At 43.9% G+C, this 17,280-nt stretch overlaps 1 protein-coding gene across 2 annotated transcripts in view; it reads right to left on the bottom strand.

Annotated features, from left to right (window-relative positions):
* ttyh2 (tweety family member 2) overlaps window positions 1–17,280 on the bottom strand; it is a 117,205-nt gene that overhangs the window by 73,206 nt on the left and 26,719 nt on the right. For both annotated transcript variants that reach the window (XM_021576242.2, XM_021576244.2), the window contains exon 2: window positions 16,841–17,013. In XM_021576242.2, the coding sequence (XP_021431917.1) occupies window positions 16,841–17,013 (173 nt within the window). The remainder of the gene's footprint in view (window positions 1–16,840; window positions 17,014–17,280) is intronic.

Genomic DNA, 17,280 nt, shown 5'->3' on the forward strand with positions numbered 1-17,280 from the left:
TATTTATGCTGCAGTAGTTTATGTGTCGGGGGGCTAGGGTCAGTTTGTTATATCTGGAGTACTTCTCCTGTCCTATCTGGTGTCCTGTGTGAATTTAAGTATGCTCTCTCTAATTCTCTCTTTCTCTCTTTCTTTCTCTCTCTCGGAGGACCTGAGCCCTAGGACCATGCCTCAGGACTACCTGACATGATGACTCCTTGCTGTCCCCAGTCCAGCTGGCCGTGCTGCTGCTCCAGTTTCAACTGTTCTGCCTGTGATTATTATTATTTGACCATGCTGGTCAGTTATGAACATTTGAACATCTTGGCCATGTTCTGTTATAATCTCCACCCGGCACAGCCAGAAGAGGACTGGCCACCTCACATAGCCTGGTTCCTCTCTAGGTTTCTTCCTAGGTTTTGGCCTTTCTAGGGAGTTTTTCCTAGCCACCGTGCTTCTACACCTGCATTGCTTGCTGTTTGGGGTTTTAGGCTGGGTTTCTGTACAGCACTTTGAGATATCAGCTGATGTACGAAGGGCTATATAAATACATTTGATTTGATTTGATTTAGAGCGTTGGACTAGTTAACTGTGCGGTTGCAAGATTGGAACCCCTGAGCTGACAAGGTGAAAATCTGTTGTTCTGCCCCTGAACAAGGCAGTTAACCCACAGTTCCTAGGCAGTCATTGAAAATAAGAATGTGTTCTTAACTGACTTGCCTAGTTAAATAAAATGTCTAAAAAATGTACATTTTAATTTAAAAAAAATAATCGGAAATCGGCGCCCAAAAATACAGATTTCCGATTGTTATGAAAACTTGAAATCGGCCCTAATTAATCGGCCATTCCGATTAATCGATCGACCTCTAGTCTATGGTATCTGGGATAATGCTGTTGATGTGAGCCATGACCAGCCTTTCAAAGCACTTCATGGCTACAGATGTGAGTGCTAGTGGTCGGAAGTCATTTAGGCAGGTTACCTTAGTGTTCTTGGGCACAGGGACTATGGTGGTCTGCTTGAAACATGTTGATATTACAGACTCAGACAGGGAGAGGTTCAAAATGTCAGTGAAGAGACTTGCCAGTTGGTCAGCGCATGCTCGGAGTACACATCCTGGTAATCCGTCTGGCCCTGCGGCGTTGTGAATGTTGACCTGTTTAAAGGTCTTACTCACATCGGTTGCGGAGAGCGTGATCACACAGTCTTCCGGAACAGCTGATGCTCTCATGCATGTTTCAGCGTTACTTGCCTCGAAGAAAGCATAGAAGTAGTTTAGCTCGTCTGGTATGCGCGTGTCACTGGGCAGCTCTTGGCTGTTCTTCCCTTTGTAGTCTGTAATAGTTTGCAAGCCCTGCCAGATCCGATGAGCATCGGAGCTGGTGTAGATTGATTCAATCCTAGTACTGTATTGACGCTTTGCCTGTTTGATGGTTCGTCGGAGGGCATAGCGGGATTTCTTATAAGCTTCCGGGTTAGACTCCCGCTCCTTCAAAGCGGCAGCTCTACCCTTGAGCTCAGCGCGAATGTTTCCTGTAATCTATGGCTTTCTGGTTGGGGTATGTACGTATAGTCACTGTGGGGACGACGTCATTGATGTACTTATTGATGAAACCAGTGACTGATGTGGTGTTCTCCTCAATGCTATCGGAAGAATCCCGGAATATATTCCAGTCTGTGCTAGCAAAACAGTCCTGTAGTTCATCATCTGCTTCATCTGACAACTTTATAGACCGAGTCACTGGTGCTTCCTGCTTTAATTTTCGCATGGAATTATGAGGATAGAATTAGGTCAAACGGATTTCCCTGCATTAAATGCAGTTTCCCTGCATTAAAGTCCCCGGCCACTAGGAACACAGCCTCTGGATGAGTGTTTTCCTGTTTGCTTATAGCAGTATAGAGCGCATTGAGTGCGGTTTTAGTGCCAGCGTTGGTCTGTGGTGGTATGTAGACAGCTACGAAAAACACAGATGAAAACTCTCTAGGTAGATAGTGTGGTCTACAACTTATCATGAGATCAAATCAAATGTTATTTGTCACATACACATGGTTAGCAGATGTTAATGCGAGTGTAGCGAAATGCTTGTGCTTCTAGTTCCGACAATTCAGTAATAACCAACGAGTAATCTAACCTAGCAATTTCACAACAACTACCTTATACACACAAGTGTAAAGGGATGAAGAATATGTACATAAAAATATATGAATGAGTGATGGTACAGAAAGGCATAGGCAAGATGCAGTAGATGGTAACGTGTACAGTATATACATATGAGATGAGTAATGTAGGGTATGTAACATATAAAAGTGGCATTGTTTAAAGTGGCTAGTGATACATTTTTACATACATTTTTCCATTATTAAAGTGACTGGAGTTGAGTCAGTATGTTAGTGGTGGCTGTTTAACAGTGTCACGCCCTGGCCATAGAGAGGCTTTTTATTCTCTATTTTGGTTAGGCCAGGGTGTGACTAGGGTGGGCATTCTATGTCCTTTTTTCTATGTTTTGTATTTATGTCTTGGCCTGGTATGGTTCTCAATTAGGGACAGCTGTCTATCGTTGTCTCTGATTGAGAACCATACTTTGGTACCTTTTTCCCCCACCTGTTTTGTGGGAAGTTAACTTTGACTTTGTTCAGGGCACATAGCCCAAAGCTTCACGGTTTGGTTTTGTTCTTTGTTTTGTCGGTGTCATTTTTAATAAAGAGAAAATGTACGCTTGCCATGCTGCACCTTGGTCCAGTCCTTCAGCCAGCCGTGACAAACAGTCTGATGGCCTTGAGATATAAGCTGTTTTTCAGTCTCTCTGTCCCTGTTGTGATGCACCTGTACTGACCTCGCCTTCTGGATGATAGCGGGGTGAACAGGCAGTGGCTCGGGTGCTTGTTGTCCTTGATGATCTTTATGGCCTTCCTGTGACATCGGGTGGTGTAGGTGTCCTGGAGGGCAGGTAGTTTGCCCTCTGTGATGCGTTGTGCAGACCTCATTACCCTCTGGAGAGCTTTACGGTTGTGGGCGGAGCAGTTGCTGTACCAGGCGGTGATATAGCCCGACAGGATGCTCTCGATTGTGAATGTGTAAAAGTTTGTGAGTGCTTTTGGTGACAAGCCAAATTTCTTCAGCCTCTTGAGGTTGAAGAGGCACTGCTGCGCCTTCTTCACCACGCTGTCTGAGTGGGTGGACCAATTCAGTTTGTCCGTTATGTGTACGCCGAGGAACTTAAAACTTACTACCCTCTCCATTACTGTCCCGTCGATGTGGATAGGGGGGGTGCTCCCTCTGCTGTTTCCTAAAGTCCACGATCATCTCCTTTGTTTTGTTGATGTTGAGTGTGAGGTTATTTTCCTGACACCACACTCCGAGGGCCCTCACCTCCTCCCTGTAGGCCGTCTCGTCGTTGTTGGTAATCAAGCCTACCACTGTAGTGTCGTCTGCAAACTTGATGATTGAGTTGGAGTCGTGCATGGCCACGCAGTCGTAGGTGAACAGGGAGTACAGGAGAGGGCTCAGAACGCACACTGGGGCCCCAGTGATGAGGATCAGCGGGGTGGAGATGTTGTTACCTACCTTCACCACCTGGGGGCTGCCCGTCAGGAAGTCCAGTACCCAGTTGCACAGGGCGGGGTCGAGACCCAGGGTGGACCTATTGGGTCGGTAAGCAAATTGGAGTGGGTCTAGGGTGTCAGGTAGGATGGAAGTGATATGGTCCTTGACTAGTCTCTCAAAGCACTTCATGATGACGGAAGTGAGTGCTACGGCGCGGTAGTCGTTTAGTTCAGTTACCTTAGCTTTCTTGGGAACAGGAACAATGCTGGCCCTCTTGAAGCATGTGGGAACAGCAGACTGGGATAAGGATTGATTGAATATGTCCGTAAACACACCAGCCAGCTGGTCTGCGCATGCTCTGAGGACGCGGCTGGGGATGCCGTCTGGGCCTGCAGCCTTGCGAGGGTTAACACATTTAAATGTTTTACTCACGTCGGCTGCAGTGAAGGAGAGTCCGCAGGTTTTGGTAGCGGGCCATGTCAGTGGCACTGTATTGTCCACAAAGCGAGCAAAGAAGTTGTTTAGTCTGTCTGGGAGCAAGACATCCTGGTCAGATACTCTACTTCAGGCGAGCAAAACCTTGAGACTTCCTTAGATATCGTGCACCAGCTGTTGTTTACAAATATAGATAGGCCACCGCCCCATGTCTTACCAGAGGCTGCTGTTCTATCCTGCCGATAGTGTATAACCCGCCACATGTATGTTATTAATGTCGTCATTCAGCCATAACTCTGTAAAACATAACATCTTACAGTTTTTAATGTCCGGTTGGAAGGATATACATGCTTTCAGTTTGTCCCATTTATTTTCCAGCGATTGAACGTTGGCTAACAATATGGATGGCAAAGGCAGATTAGCGACTCGTCGCCAGATTCTCACAAGGCAACCCGGTCTCTTTCCGCTAAATTTCTGTTTCTTTCTCCAGCGAATGACAGGGATAAGGGCTTGTTTGGAGTATATCCTTCGTGTCCGACTCATTAATTATTTATTTTTTTGTCCAATTCGAGGTGAGTAATCACTTTTCTGATGTCCAGAAGCTCTTTTTGGTCATAAGAGACGGCAGCAGCAACATTATGTACAAAATAAGTTACAAACAATGCAACAAAAAAAAGCACGGTTGGTTAAGAGCCAATAAGAGCAAATAAAATGGCAGCCATCCTCTCCGGCACCATCACGCTTTTTTTTATGTCACTACCATCAGACTATCACTACCAATACATCATCACAAAAGTGTAATGCAATCACTGTCACACAATTCATGTGAAAATAGAGAACTAGTCTGTCTACACGTATTAAGTATATTCACATAAGCTCTTTAAATCTCCCCCAGACACAAAGGGTCAATGTAACGGGATTAGTATCTGTCCGCTACACCAGTTTCAAAACAAAAGGAGCCCCAATGTGTAACGTCTGCTTCTAACTCACACTCTCAAACACGTAGATCCCCTGAACACAGCTCACTCTCCTGATCCCAATCACCTGAATTCTGATCACCTGTTCACACACCTGTATGACACTATTTAGTTCAGTTCTTTGAACCCCATCATTGTGAGGTATTGTTTGTTTTGTGACACACTTCTAGTTGGAGCGCTGGGTTTCCCATCATGTTCATTACACAATGACTCTCTCTAGAGTCATCTATCTCATTTCACACAGGCATTGAAGGAGACAACTAACCAGGATCTGGCCACTGTAATAATATTACAAAAGACTCCATCTATAGACAGCCCAGTGCCGAAGTCAGTCCACAACCTGGAGAACCCACAATAAGTATCACATTTGCTGCTAGGAGACTTAATTACTACGAGAATAGATGGCTCAATTGCTGTTTGTTTGGATGTATCTCAAATATTACCCTATTCCCTATACAGTGCACTACTTCTGACCAGAGCCATATGGGCCCAGGTCAAAAGTAGTGCACTACATAGGGAATAGGGTGCCATTTGGGACACACCCTATTATCACATTTGGAAAAGACACTTCAGAGAGGATGATACAGACAACTCAAAGCAGTGTCGTCAGAGGAAAAAACACCCTCGTGTTTGACATTGAAGTATGTGATATTATAAAAAAGACTAACTGAAGCAACATTTCCATTCATGGAGGTCTGAAAAGGTTGCCTTTCATGTCTTCATTGATATCTGTTGCAACAGTCTTTTTTATGTTGAAAAGTCTTCTAATGAGTGAAGCTAACATGTTCAGCCTTTTGTGTAAAAAATATATTCCTTTGGGACATCCCTTGTTTAACATGTTGGTACTCAAGAGCTTAAAGACACTTATCCTACCTTTGTCCAGGCCAGGGCTGATGGCTTGCATGCACCATGACAAAATAATAATAACTTAATTCATTGTTAAAAAGAGAGGGAGTGATACAGATGACCCACTCTCCATTTTAGGCAACAGGCTTAAATAATGCAGTCACACGTAATGAAAATGTAAGTGTCTTTTAACTCAGTGTCTTCTGACTGCAGTACAGTTGATGAGGCAAAGCAGGATATCTGAGTAGAGAGAAATCAGAGTAAATGTGTCAGACAACACACTTAACCGTGAACAACTAGGGTATAACTGTTCAGCCTTAAAGGGATAATCCACTCCCAGAAATAAAAATCAGAAATCTCCGGTCAATTTGGTGAAAGAACACGTTCCATCAGTGGGTAAAATAAAAAAAATCCCCATAATTTATCTTCTAATTGGTCCGTATGTGAAAATCAGATAATCGTGTAGGAACGCATCATTGTGACAATTCTCATCACTGGAGATAGGGGACAACACACTGTCATGTTTCATAACGCTTTAAAAACAATGACCTCCATTCCAGATCACCAAATCAGCCAATAGATAGTATGGGCCTACTTGTGTAGAACACATCCATCCGTTTATATCCTCATGACAAAGTATATATTTCGCTTAGATGTGCTCAATCTAAGTATACCAAATTATTCAACTCCGTTTCTCCTTCAAGTACCATGTAGCAATGGGCCCTGTGTCTGTAGGAAACAGAGATAATACAGAAAGGAGGAGATAGGTATCATATTGAGAAATGCCCCACCCAACTGGCTGTCGACCCATCGCATTCACGTTGTCATGCTGCGTCACGCAGTTGCTAAGCTAATCGTCACGCAATCCCTTTTCAAAGTCAGGGTATGAGTCTAGAAACCTGCCTATTTTCCTCGAAAGTACGTAATGTCATGATTCCAAAGCTATGCGATATTACAGAGAACAAGTTAATTATCTCACATCTTGGAAAAGATTTGCAATGTTGTACTTCTTGTTCATGAAATGCATGCTAATGTTCGGTTTTTGAGCTAGTGCTCAATAGTTTCCCATTCACTCATTGAAATAGAGCTCTCGTCTCAGAATCTTCCAGAATGCACCGCGCGGCCCAATGACAACGCATGGGCCACATACACAATGGGCATTAATACGATTCTAATGGAGATTCCCATCTCCTCAAAGTATCTCTGTGGGAAAGAAACATACTCTGCCCTCACTCTGGGCAGAGACTAACTGCAAGCATTGTGGGATTTAACACTATTTCACACTTTTAATCAAAGGAATTAGTGGTTTGGGGTGGATTATCCCTTAAAGGGGTGTCAGTGTTGTTTAACAATATACCCTAGCCTAGAGACAATGAGATTCATTATTGTGCCTCTGTTTGTGTCTTTATCAACAGCAGTGAACTGAACGAGTTAAATAAGGTATCTGTTAACATTGATCACCCTACTGCACTTAATGTGTGTGTGGGTGTGTGTGTTTGTGTATATTTATGTACAGTGCATTCGGAAAGTATTCAGACCCCGTGACTTATTCCACATTTTTCTACGTTACAGAAGTATTCTCAAACTGATTAAATACAAATCCTAATCAATCTACACACAATACTCCATAATGACAAAGTAAAAATAGGCTTTTAGAAATTTTGCAATTCAAAATAAAAAACAGAAATACCTTGTTTACATAAGTATTCAGACCCTTTACATTGCTCATCCTTGAGATGTTTCTATAACTTGATTGGAGTCCACCTGTGGTAAATGCAATTAATTGGACATGATTTGGAAAGGCACACACCTGTCTATATAAAGGTCCCACAGTTGACAGTGCATGTCAGAGCAAAAACCAAGCCATGAGGTTGAAGGAAAGTGCCGAGACAGGAATGTATCGAGGCACAGATCTGGGGAAGGGTACCAGAAAATGTCTTCAGCATTGAAAGTCCCTAAAAAAACAGTGGCCTCTATCATTCTTAAATGGAAGAAGTTTGGAACCACCAAGACTCTTCCTAGAGCTGGTCGCCCGGCCAAACTGAGCAATTGGGGGAGAAGGGTGCACCTCAGCCACGCTCAAGGTCCTAAACGATATCTTAACCGCCATCGATAAGAAACATTACTGTGCAGCCGTATTCATTGATCTGGCCAAGGCTTTCGACTCTGTCAATCACCACATCCTCATCGGCAGACTCAACAGCCTTGGTTTCTCAAATGATTGCCTCGCCTGGTTCACCAACTACTTCTCTGATAGAGTTCAGTGTGTCAAATCGGAGGGTCTGTTGTCCGGACCTCTGTCAGTCTCTATGGGGGTGCCACAGGGTTCAATTCTTGGACTGACTCTCTTCTCTGTATACATCAATGAGGTCGCTCTTGCTGCTGGTGAGTCTCTGATCCACCTCTACGCATACGACACCATTCTGTATACTTCCGGCCCTTCTTTGGACACTGTGTTAACAACCCTCCAGGCAAGCTTCAATGTCATACAACTCTCCTTCCGTGGCCTCCAATTGCTCTTAAATACAAGTAAAACTAAATGCATGCTCTTCAACCGATCGCTACCTGCACCTACCCGCCTGTCCAACATCACTACTCTGGACGGCTCTGACTTAGAATACGTGGACAACTACAAATACTTAGGTGTCTGGTTAGACTGTAAACTCTCCTTCCAGACCCATATCAAACATCTCCAATCCAAAGTTAAATCTAGAATTGGCTTCCTATTTCGCAACAAAGCATCCTTCACTCATGCTGCCAAACATACCCTTGTAAAACTGACCATCCTACCAATCCTCGACTTTGGCGATGTCATTTACAAAATAGCCTCCAATACCCTACTCAACAAATTGGATGCAGTCTATCACAGTGCAATCCGTTTTGTCACCAAAGCCCCATATACTACCCACCATTGCGATCTGTACGCTCTCGTTGGCTGGCCCTCGCTTCATACTCGTCGCCAAACAAGCATTTCGCTACACTCGCATTAACATCTGCTAACCATGTGTATGTGACAAATAAAATTGGATTTGATTTGAAACCCACTGGCTCCATGTCATCTACAAGACCCTGCTAGGTAAAGTCCCCCCTTATCTCAGCTCGCTGGTCACCATAGCATCTCCCACCTGTAGCACACGCTCCAGCAGGTATATCTCTCTAGTCACCCCCAAAACCAATTCTTTCTTTGGCTGCCTCTCTTTCCAGTTCTCTGCTGCCAATGACTGGAACGAACTACAAAAATCTCTGAAACTGGAAACACTTATCTCCCTCACTAGCTTTAAGCACCAACTGTCAGAGCAGCTCACAGATTACTGCACCTGTACATAGCCCACCTATAATTTAGCCCAAACAACTACCTCTTTCCCAACTGTATTTAATTAATTTATTTATTTTGCTCCTTTGCACCCCATTATTTGTATTTCTACTTTGCACATTCTTCCATTGCAAAACTACCATTCCAGTGTTTTACTTGCTATATTGTATTTACCTTGCCACCATGGCCTTTTTTGCCTTTACCTCCCTTCTCACCTCATTTGCTCACATTGTATATAGACTTGTTTATACTGTATTATTGACTGTATGTTTGTTTTACTCCATGTGTAACTCTGTGTCGTTGCATCTGTCGAACTGCTTTGCTTTATCATGGCCAGGTCGAAATTCTAAATGAGAACTTGTTCTCAACTTGCCTACCTGGTTAAATAAAGGTAAAATAAAATAAATAAAATAAAATAAAAAATAAAAAGGGCCTTGGTCAGAGGAGGTGACCAAGAACTCAATGGTCACTCTGACAGAGCTCCAGAGTTCCTCTGTGGAGATGGGAGTACCTTCCAGAAGGACAACCCTCTCTGCAGCACTCCACCAATCAGGCCTTTATGGTAGAGTGGCCAGACGGAATCCATTCCTCAGTAAAAGGAACATGACAGCCCACTTGGAGTTTGCCAAAAGGCACCCAAAGATTCTTTGGTCTGATGAAACCAAGATTGAACTCTTTGGACTGAATGCCAAACGTCACGTCTTGGGGAAACCTGGCACCATTCCTACAGTAAAGTATGGTGGTGGCAACATCATGCTGTGGGGATGTTTTTCAGCGGCAGGGACTGGGAGACTAGTCAGGTTCGAGGGAAAAATGAACGGAGTAAAGTACAGAGAGATCCTTGATGAAAACCTGCTCCAGAGTGCTCAGGACCTCAGACTGGGGCGAAGGTTCACCTTCCAACAGGACAACGACCCAAAGCACACAGCCAAGAAAACGCAGGAGTGGCTTCCGGACAAGTCTCTGAATGTCCTTGAGTGGCCCAGCCAGGGACTTGAACCCGATTGAACATCTCTGGAGAGACCTGAAAATAGCTGTGAAGTGACACTCCCCATCAAACCTGACTGAGCTTGAAGTGATCTGCATAGAAGAATGGGAGAAACTCCCCAAATACAGGTGTGCCAAGCTTGTAGCGTCATACCCAAGAAGACACAAGGCTGTAATCACTGCCAAAAGTGCTTCAACAAAGTCCTGAGTAAAGGGTCTGAATACTTATGTAAATTTGATATTTCAGTTTTACATTTTTAGAATTTTGTAAAAATGATGGGGTATTGTGTATAGATTGATGAGGAAAAAAATATATTTAATACGTTTTATAATAAAGCTGTAACGTAACAAAAAGGGGTCTGAATACTTTCTGAATGCACTGTGTTTTAGATGAACTAACTTCAAAGTAATGACTCGGGACGTCGGGTTTGATATGAAAGGTTCTTTTAGTAATAATACTTGTTCACGTTACATTTAACAACTTTAGATACTACAGAGCAATGCAGGTAAGATGCTATCGGAAAGTCAGCTTAATCAACTTGCACCTGCACATAATTGGCGCGTTATCTCTCTCATTCCTGTCGCAAGGCATTCTGGAACTTGCAGTCAAAAAGCGTAATTCAATACAAACCAATACAATTACATATGTAAATAACTGTAAAGAAATATCTTTAGATACAGCTCCATGAATTAACTTAAACATTAACTCTGTAACACATTAAAGTTACAACATCCTCTCCCCCCGATGAACAACTGTTCATCTAGATCTCTAGGCAGTATATCAACTGAATAGGTCTCCTCAACAAAGTCCCTGAAGCAGTACGAACTGAACATGATATAACTAGGCCATCTCGGCCTGGAAACAGTTCTTCAATCTTTCCTAGTTTCCAGGTTTGTCTGGGTGTGTTATCTTCTCCAATGAGTACAACGTCACCCGCTTTCAGTGGGGTGGGCTGTGGTGTGTCACAGCGGTGTGCTGACTTTAGATCCAGCAAGTAGTCTCTTTGCCAACAGTTCCAGAAACTGGTCACAAGTCTCTGCCTGTACTTCCATCTACGTGTCAATTCCTCCTTGTTTAGTGTTGGGTGCTGAGTGTCACTTGCTCCAGAATGCATCACCTTCTCATGGTGGTACTGTATCAGCATTTCTGAGTATCTGTACTTATTGGGCAGAACCCATGGGTGCTGCTCTCTGAATGTGAAGTTGGACTGTTGCAGTCTTCCTCCTACACTGAGTAGTTTGTGTTCGTCCAGGAAAGGTTTCAGTTCTCTGATTTTACAGTCATTGTTTAGGCTTTTTCCTGCCTTCGGTAGTTTGATCTCCTGTCCAAAACTCTGTTGTTGTGTTACCTTAATCCAGTACTTTTCTGCATCGAACAGTTCGTCAGCAGTCAGTTCACCTTGCATCTTTATGGTTGTACGAGCATTGGCTATGAATCTCTTTATCCAGGCGGTGACTCTGAACACTCTTTTCAGTTTGCTGTACCTTTCAAGCTCCAACACAGGTTCAGTAATGTCTGTGCTGTTTTCTGCGAGTTGTACAGTAACCTGGCAACTGGACTTGAGTTCTATATTCACCTCTTCAAGGAACCTTGTTATCATCAGTCTCTTCGGACTGATTGGGTGATGTCAGAATTCTGGGTCCATTCCACCATAGCTCGCTCTGTGTCAAGTTTCGAACAGTTTGTCCTCTTGTAGGGAGGTCAGCTGGATTAGTTTTCCCTTCAATATGTGACCATGACTCTGGATTGGTCAAGGACTGGATCTCCGTCACTCTGTTCGCAACAAACTGTTTACATTTCTGAGCTGAGCTGCAAATCCAATGCAGCACGATCATCGAGTCTGCCCACATTTTAATCTGTTTTTCTTCCATTTTCAGTGTGGTCATCAAGTTGTTTGCTAGTCTCGCTCCAATCACAGCTCCCATGAGCTCCAGGTGTGGAGGCGTCATTTTCTTAAGTGGGGCTACCCTGGACTTGGATGCGACTAGACTTGTTGTTTCCCTGTCTTGTGACTCACCTTGAAAGTAAGCTACTATACTGTAAGCCCTTTCACTTGCATCACAGAACACGTGTAGTTTCAGGGTGTGGTTATTCTGTGGCCGCATGTCTGTTCGGTACCACCTTGGTATGGTGAGCTGGTGTAACTGGGGTAGTTCTGAACACCACTGTTGCCATTCTTGTGTCAGATCAGGTGGTAATTCTTCGTCCCAGCTGAGTCCCCTCTCCCACATTTCCTGGAACATGGTGAAGGGAGTTAAGAAACAAAGAGGGTCGAAGATAGGTGCAGACGACTGCAGAACACTTCTCTTTGTGTTTTGCTTTTGCTTTAGAATGCTCAGTAGCGGCCTGAGGTCAAACACAAAGTCATCCGTTTCCGGCCTGCATACTAAACCTAAAACCTTCAGCACTAATCCTTGTGTTTGTAACGTCAACGGGTGGTCAGTTGTCGTACTCTCCTCCCATTTTGTTTTCAATTCAGGAGAATTGGTCATCCATTTGCAGAGGTCCATGCCTGCAATCAACAGCATTTGCTTTGCAGTTGTAGTCACAAGGTAAGCCTCTTCAACATTGCGTGAACTTGCAATGAAGTCATCTACGTAGAGTGACTCTCTCAGTATCTCTACAACTTCTGGTTGTTCTGTTTCATATTGTTTCAGGTGCTTCCTGATTGTAGCTGCCAGCAAAATTGGACTTGGGGAAGCTCCAAATACCACTCTTTTCATCCTCAGCACACGCAGCTCCTCTTCATTTTCTCCCCTTGGTGGGCCAGTGAGCAATAGAAATCTCACGGCGTCTCTGTCTCTCTCTGCTAGGGATATCTGTAGGAAAGCTTTCTTGATGTCTGCCATGAATGCCATCTCATGTAGTCTGAACTTTATCAGAACGCTGAGCAGATCCGGATTCAGGTTCGGTCCTGTGAGTAGACAGTCATTGAGGGATGGACAGCCATCTTCATGGGACGAGGCATCAAACACCACTCTCAGGTTTGTTGTCACCTTATCTTCTCGGAGTACTGCATGGTGAGGTAAGCAGTATTTTACGTTGTCTGCACTTGATGCGTTGTCCTTGGGCACATCTTCTGCCATATCTTGTTGTAAGTAGTCTTCTACTACTTCATTGTATCTGCTGTACAACGTCACATCCTTCTTCAGCCTTTTCTTCAGACCTTCAAACCGTTTCTTGGCGATTCTATAGTTGTCTTGGAGTTCTGGCATTTCTCATTTTCCATGGCAACTCCACATGGTATTGCCCATCTTTGAAGGTGGTTGTTTCCTCGAACCTTTGTAGAGCCTCGTTTTCCTCTGGGTTCTGTGTTTTCTCGCTTAGAATACCCAGCGACTCAAGCTCCCAGAATGCATGCAGTTGCTTGGAGACTAATGTGTCTTCATCAAGTGGGATGAACATGCAGGTTGCCTCGGCGACACTTGACATGGACACGGGTCCCTGCACCGACCATCCAAAGGTGCTCTCTAAAGCAACTAGCGTCTCCGTCAGTTGCTCCACTCTGCCTGATACTATCTGCCAGTAGTAGTCGGCTCCTATCAGGACAGAGAGTTCAGGATCATTGTCATCTCCTGGAAAGTCTGCGAGCTGCAGTCCCCTTTTACTGAGCTCATGCTGAATCCGTTCACCAGGAACCTTCATCACAGCTGTGCACACTTGTGGGTTTTCAATTGCCTCTATCTCTATTCTCTGCTGTTTGTCCCAGACATTCTCCAAGATGACTTTCACTGTTTTGCGTTGGGATGTTGCTGGGGCAGAGGAGCCAAACGTGTGAAGAGTGAGTGCCTCTTGTCTGATTACTGGTAGCTTCAAGCCCTTCACAAGGTTTTCATGTATGAAGCTTCTCTGACTGCCTCCATCTAGTAAGCAACGAGCTATCTTCCTGCCCGATTGGCCTTCTACCCATGCCTTTGCCGTTTGTAGCAACACAGTGTTCTGTCCATCTGGTTTCATCTTCACTGAATGAGGAATAACTGAGGAAACAACAGCATCTACAGAAACAGTAGGGGGTTGCACCTCACTCCTCTTACTGGTACGCACCGGAATGTGATGTCTGCTTCCACATGTTGCACATGACACATCTTTGACTTTACAGAATTTTGCTATGTGTCTCTGTCCTAAACATACAAAGCATCTTCCCATTTTCTTTAGTTTCTCTTTGCGGGTAGCAATATTGTGGTCAGGGCAGTTTTCTGATTTGTGGTCTGCACTGTCACAGAATAGACACGTTTGTTGTTCCTTCTGGCTGGCTGTATGCAATGCTGCAGCAGATGGGTCTTTTTGTTTTCATTTCATTGGAGAAGCATGACTTGTTCCATGGTTTGCTCTCTTTCTGTTGGTTGTATGATCTCGTCACTTGTAGCGCTCTCTCCCTGCTCTGAACCTCTTTCTGTAGGAAACTGATAATCTCAGACACCTTCCATTCATCATCTGCTCCCCTATGACGACTATAGTCAAGAGCTATGTCCTCTGGAATCATCTGCAGTAAGATTGGGCATAGTAGGCTTCCATAGGTTTCTGACACTACACCCAGTGATTCCAGGCTCCTAATCTGAATTTCACATTCATCATATAGCTGCCTCAATGCATTTAGATCAGAGGATTTCTTCACAGGTGTGAGATTCAGTAGCTTTGACATGTGAGCACTAATCACAAGATCTTTAATTCTAAATCTGGTCTTGAGTAGAGCGATTGCATTATCATAGTTACTGTCTGTTAACATCAGTCCTGCTACTGCCTTTGCAGCTGGTCCAGTGAGATGCGTTTTCAGATAGGTAAACTTCTCTTTATTACACAGTGAATCATTGTTGTGAATAGCAGTCTCATACTGGCTCCAAAACTCCTGCCACATACTGACATCTCCATAGAATTTCTCAATAATCAACTTTGGTAGCCTTACTGATTGTCTCTGTGATATGTTTGAGTTAGCGTCACTCACCCGTGCTGGTAGTGGATTGACGTCCTGTTTCTTCATTATCACTCTGTGCACGACTCTTCAGCATGATAATCCGTCCAATGGCGTTAACTTTTCAATTCCACGATCGAGTTCAAACAAACTGTCCTCCTTAGCTGATAGCAATTCCAACAATGTACTCAAGTGATCGGTATCCGGATTTGACTGGGATATTTCCACGTCAATCTGATTCAAAATCCGCGTTGTGGTGCCTCGAATGGTACCCCGCTTTCGTCTCATTCTTTCTGCTTCATGCCGACGTTCCTCCTCAGCCATTTCAGCCACTTCTTCGTTGCAGCTCATATTCCGTGTTTCGGCACAAATATTTTACTAACTTCAAAGTAATGACTCGGGACGTCGGGTTTGATATGAAAGGTTCTTTTAGTAATAATACTTGTTCACGTTACATTTAACAACTTTAGATACTACAGAGCAATGCAGGTAAGATGCTATCGGAAAGTCAGCTTAATCAACTTGCACCTGCACATACAGTGCCTTGCGAAAGTATTCGGCCCCCTTGAACTTTGCGACCTTTTGCCACATTTCAGGCTTCAAACATAAAGATATAAAACTGTATTTTTTTGTGAAGAATCAACAACAAGTGGGACACAATCATGAAGTGGAACGACATTTATTGGATATTTCAAACTTTTTTAACAAATCAAAAACGGAAAAATTGGGCGTGCATTCTGGAACTTGCAGTCAAAAAGCGTAATTCAATACAAACCAATACAATTACATATGTAAATAACTGTAAAGAAATATCTTTAGATACAGCTCCATAAATTAACTTAAACATTAACTCTGTAACACATTAAAGTTACAACACTGTGAGTCTGTGTGTTCGTTTGCGCGTGTGTGTTTGTTTGCGTGTGTGTGTGTGTGTGTGTGTGTGCGTGTGTGCGTGCGCGCGCGCGTGTGTGTGTGTGTGTGTCTGTCTGTCTGCAGCATGGCTGACGAGAGGAAATGCCAGTGACCAGCATAACTCAATAAGAACAGAGCACTGGACTGAGATGATGACTGTCACGAGATGGAGGACACAAGTGCCCACTGCTCCAAACAGATTCAATTAGGGCACATTGTGCGGACGACCATCTCGGATGAATCCCTAATGACACCCTATTCCCTACATAGTGCACTACTTTTGACCAAAGCCCTATAAACCCCGTCAAAATTATTTTACTAAATAGGGAATAGGGTGCCATTTGGGACACTTTCCAGGAGATGACAATGATCCTGAACCTTATCAATACAGATCAGATGATGTAACCCACATGCCAAGGGGTTCCCCGCAGACCCTATTGGCAGACAGATTCTATTAGATAATTCAAGCCTTTGTAAAGTTTTACCACAAAGAGAGTGAGGTAGTGAAAAGTTCTTTGAAGTACATTTTTGTTTGTCTCCTTGTCTTTGATCAAAGGGAATTCTTTCAGCTAATGTCATTCTAAGTACTTCCCTTGATATATAACAACATTGATGAGGGGAAACAACCCACTGGGTACAGACGTCAGTTGAACTTCTAGTTTTGATTTACATTTGGTTGAGTTGTCAATTAACGTGAAATCCACAGAAAATGTCACCATGTCATTGGATTGAGGTTCAAAGTTGGGTGAAAAAAGAGGAAATTCCCTTACATGGATGACTTTTATTAATGAAACATTTGGAGTGCTGTGGCCGCCTACCTACCCTATTGTCTGTGGACATTTTCTATTTTCTCAGGACTGTGAGCCCACCACTAGTCCCATAACAGACTACCATGACAGACAGTAGGTGGGTTAGTAATTGTAATAGTGTCTTTCTCACCAGCTGATGAGTCCAGCGACGACGGCGGACCAGGTGACACAGCAGGAGTTGGGCCTCTTGCTCTCCTCCTCCTCGTCTTTCCGACAGCAGCACAGACAGCTCAGGTAGATAGCCAGACAGAGCAGATTCAGGCCCAGGCCCGCAGCCGCCACACAGCCCAGGAAGATTAACGACTATTGGGAGAGATGGAGAGAGAGCAAGAGAGACGGGGGGGGGGGGGGTGATAGAGGATAGAGATAGAAAAAGAGAGTATATATATATATATATGAGAGAGAGAGAGAGAGAGAGAGAGAGCGAGAGAGAGAGTTAAATAACTGGATATCAATGTCAATGTCAAAAACAGAACACACAGTAGAAGGTATCCTCAACCTCGGGACTCACTCTGCATGGCAACTCATTCACTACAGCAATTTTAGATGTAATTTCTTTGAGCATTTGTT

This window comes from Oncorhynchus mykiss, chromosome 20, assembly GCF_013265735.2.
Source record: "Oncorhynchus mykiss isolate Arlee chromosome 20, USDA_OmykA_1.1, whole genome shotgun sequence".
NCBI classification, from domain to species: domain Eukaryota; kingdom Metazoa; phylum Chordata; class Actinopteri; order Salmoniformes; family Salmonidae; genus Oncorhynchus; species Oncorhynchus mykiss.